Below are 2964 nucleotides of genomic sequence, written 5' to 3'. Positions count from 1 at the left end.
ACCCCAGTGCTTAGTAAGCACTTAAATACAATTTTACTGAGTGCACCAAAGATGAATGGGAGACAGTACTTAGGCCTTGTATGCTCCCTCTTCCCCATATTTTTCTCATTTCACTCCCCCTCTAGACTGTAAGCTCATGGACGGGAAGGATGTCTACCAATGCTATCATACTGTACTCTCCCAGGCACTTACCAGTGCTCTACACCCATTTGACCGATGCATTTTCCTCCCCAAGTCTGTACTTTCCCCTCCTCCCACCAGATCAGAGCACTCCCAGTCTACAGAGTCTTGAAGAGAGGCCTTCCTGCTTAAGCTCACCCACCCCAGCATTCTCCCTCCTACATTATGTAACTGTCCCTTCTATTGTTCAGCTGGCTGTTCATGTTTTTGCACTGCTGCCTCCCCCCACTTAACAGCAAGATTGTGGGCAAGGAACAACTGTTGCTATTTCTGTACTCCCGGCAGCCAAGTAAAGCTCACTAAACACCCAGTGGGGCTTTGTACCACAGATCAATTAAAAAACCACTGGTGAGGCGGGGGGAGGGACAGGTAGTTTCCCCACCCAAGTCCCACCTGGACCAGAGAGCAACGTATCTGCCCAGTGCCATGAACCAGGCAGCAGCGCACCAGAGTCCCAGCTTGGCCTGCGCCGCTATACATCACAGCACCGAGTCGGTGTTCTGAAAACCAGTTTTATTTAAATAAGAGTTTAAATACATTACATCACATCAAACAGAAACCAAGTCTGTCACTTCACATGGCGCTGGGCAGCAGTTGCTAGTACGTTACGCGCTCCGAGGCTCGGCCGCTACATGAACATTGAATACACGAGTTTGGAAGTGGTTCCCTTGTCAAAAGCTTACCGCAGGGAGGGGTGGTGGGTGGCCACGTATGGCAGGGAGGGAGCCACCATCTACTCCCTCTCTGGATGAAACGGACTACAGGAACGCTCCCCGGTTAGGTTTGAGGTACTAGGAACTCCTCCTCCACCCCCCACCCCCACCTCTCACACGTGGGGGCGGGGGGTGGGGAGAAAGGAGAACTTCTAGGGCTAGGTGGTTTCATCCCATCCTCTGCATTTCAGGTCTCCATGGGTGGCCCACGTAGGGAACAGGAGCTCTGTGCGCTGGGAGCCAAGCAGCCTCGGGAGGACCGTGGCAGCCGGGATCTAGTGCCGGGCTGGTCTCCCATACCTGGTGGGGCCCACTGGCTGCTGCTTTACCTCTGGTTCAAATGAGGCACTGCAAGACCAGACGGCATGGCTCTTTCTGTTTATTACATGAGTAGTTACACTAGTCCAAGCTACAGCAGACCTCAACGGTTACATCGTACAAGCTGAGAGGATTTTAAGCTTCTGACAAGGGACAGGAGGGAATCTTTCTACTCATGGCAAGGAAATCCTCACTCGAGCTTCAGAGAGGCTCAAGCACTTAAAACCCATGAACCTTCAGCTGGTCATCCTTGGCCAGCCCAATCTGCAGAGAGAAGGGAGGGAGGTTTTAGAGTGGTAGAGCGCCCCACTTTCAGACGACACGTTCCAACGGGGTCAGGGGCCGCTGGGCCTGTCGGCCCCCTCCCGCCACACCACCCCGTTTCCCTCGTCCCCGAGATCCAACCTCTCTTCCCCCACCGCGCAGCCCAAGGAGCGGGGCAAGAGGAGGGCACGGGTCCCCCAGGGTGCACCATACCTCAACAAGGAACTGGCATATGTTCTTGCGCTGGTCACCCTGCAGCTGAATCACTTCGCCATACTCCGGGTGTTCGATCACAGTACCATTGCAGGCGAATTTCTGCAACAACACGAGGTCGGAGAAGATGATGATGAACACCGTGAGCTCGAAATTCAGGGTCAGGAGCCCCTCCCCCCCCCCCAAGCCATCACCCACCTTCTTGAACGCCTTCACTAGTTTCTTTTTATCGTAATCATCAGCGATGCCCTGAACAGTGGTGAGGGTCTTCCGGCCGTTCCTCTGCTGAATTCTTATATGGATATAATCCTCAGTCCCGGCAGGAAGCAGGTCATCACCCTTACTTGCATCAGCAAAGGGGTCTGGGAAGGACAGCTGGGTTAGCGACGTCTGCGCAGGCGCGCCGCCCGGCTGATGCAATCCCCAGGCCCCCGGGCCCCCCCGCCGGGCCCAGCTCGCACCCCATTGGCCAACGCGCCCGTCACTCCCCGGGCCCGCCCCGTCGCCATGGCAACGGCGCGTGACGTCAGGCCGGGCGGCGGGTGGGGCGAGGGAAGTGGCGGGGGGAGGGGAGGCCTTAGCAGATGCGCCACCAGGGGCCAGCTTCGGCCCACCGCCCTCGGACCACCCTCCCCGCCCATTTTGCGGGGGAGGGTCTCCATTTTTGAGGGGGAGGCGGGCCTGGAGTCGAGCGACGAAAACCCCAGGCTTCCCCGCGCCCTAGGCCTCCCCGTCCCCGCCCCTCGGCTCACCGAAAGAGTGGAGGTTCTGGATAGCGGACATACGATACGATTCCTTTTCCTCGGTGGAAACGGCCTGCGGAAGGCGGTGGGAGAAGGCGGGCAGGGGACGGAGCGTCGGGAGGTGAGGGGGGCGAAAAGGGAAAGCTGCTGAGTCCTCGACGACGGCTCAGTGACTGGGGCGGAGGGGCGGTGCCGGGGCTCACTTATATACCGACGTCATGACGTCACCGCGCGGCCTCACGTATAGGCCCCGCCCCCTAACGTCGGGCCTCGCGCTCAGGGGAACGGCCATTCCTGATTGGTCAGCGAGCGGGGAGGCGGAATGGCACCTGCGCAGTGAGAGGACAATGCGGGGAGGGGGGGAGTCTCCTCCCGGGGACGAGCTTCCCCCGCCCCCATGAGGCGCATGCGCAGTGGAAGGTGAGGGGGGGCCCCCCAAGGAGTCAAAGGGGAGGCGAAGTCTGCTCCGCCGCTGTGTTTATCGGTTTTCAGCTGCTAGGGTCTGCTGGCGGGAGCTTCCCAGGCAGCATCAG

The 2964-nt window shown here is 58.7% G+C and overlaps 1 protein-coding gene across 1 annotated transcript; it reads right to left on the bottom strand.

Annotated features, from left to right (window-relative positions):
- Window positions 1-678: 678 nt before the first annotated feature.
- EIF1 (eukaryotic translation initiation factor 1) lies at window positions 679-2627 on the bottom strand. The gene is made up of 4 exons (XM_029076067.2): window positions 2441-2627; window positions 1887-2050; window positions 1689-1790; window positions 679-1475 (listed from the first exon to the last, which is right to left on the bottom strand). Exons 1-4 carry the CDS (start codon window positions 2469-2471, stop codon window positions 1431-1433), a joined length of 342 nt encoding a protein of 113 aa, XP_028931900.1. The 5' UTR covers window positions 2472-2627; the 3' UTR covers window positions 679-1430.
- Window positions 2628-2964: the final 337 nt, after the last annotated feature.

The sequence above is a fragment of the Ornithorhynchus anatinus genome, chromosome 11 (assembly GCF_004115215.2).
Source record: "Ornithorhynchus anatinus isolate Pmale09 chromosome 11, mOrnAna1.pri.v4, whole genome shotgun sequence".
NCBI lineage: Eukaryota > Metazoa > Chordata > Mammalia > Monotremata > Ornithorhynchidae > Ornithorhynchus > Ornithorhynchus anatinus.
Note: the sequence above shows the minus strand (reverse complement) of the source record. Positions and strands in the feature narration are given on the sequence as shown.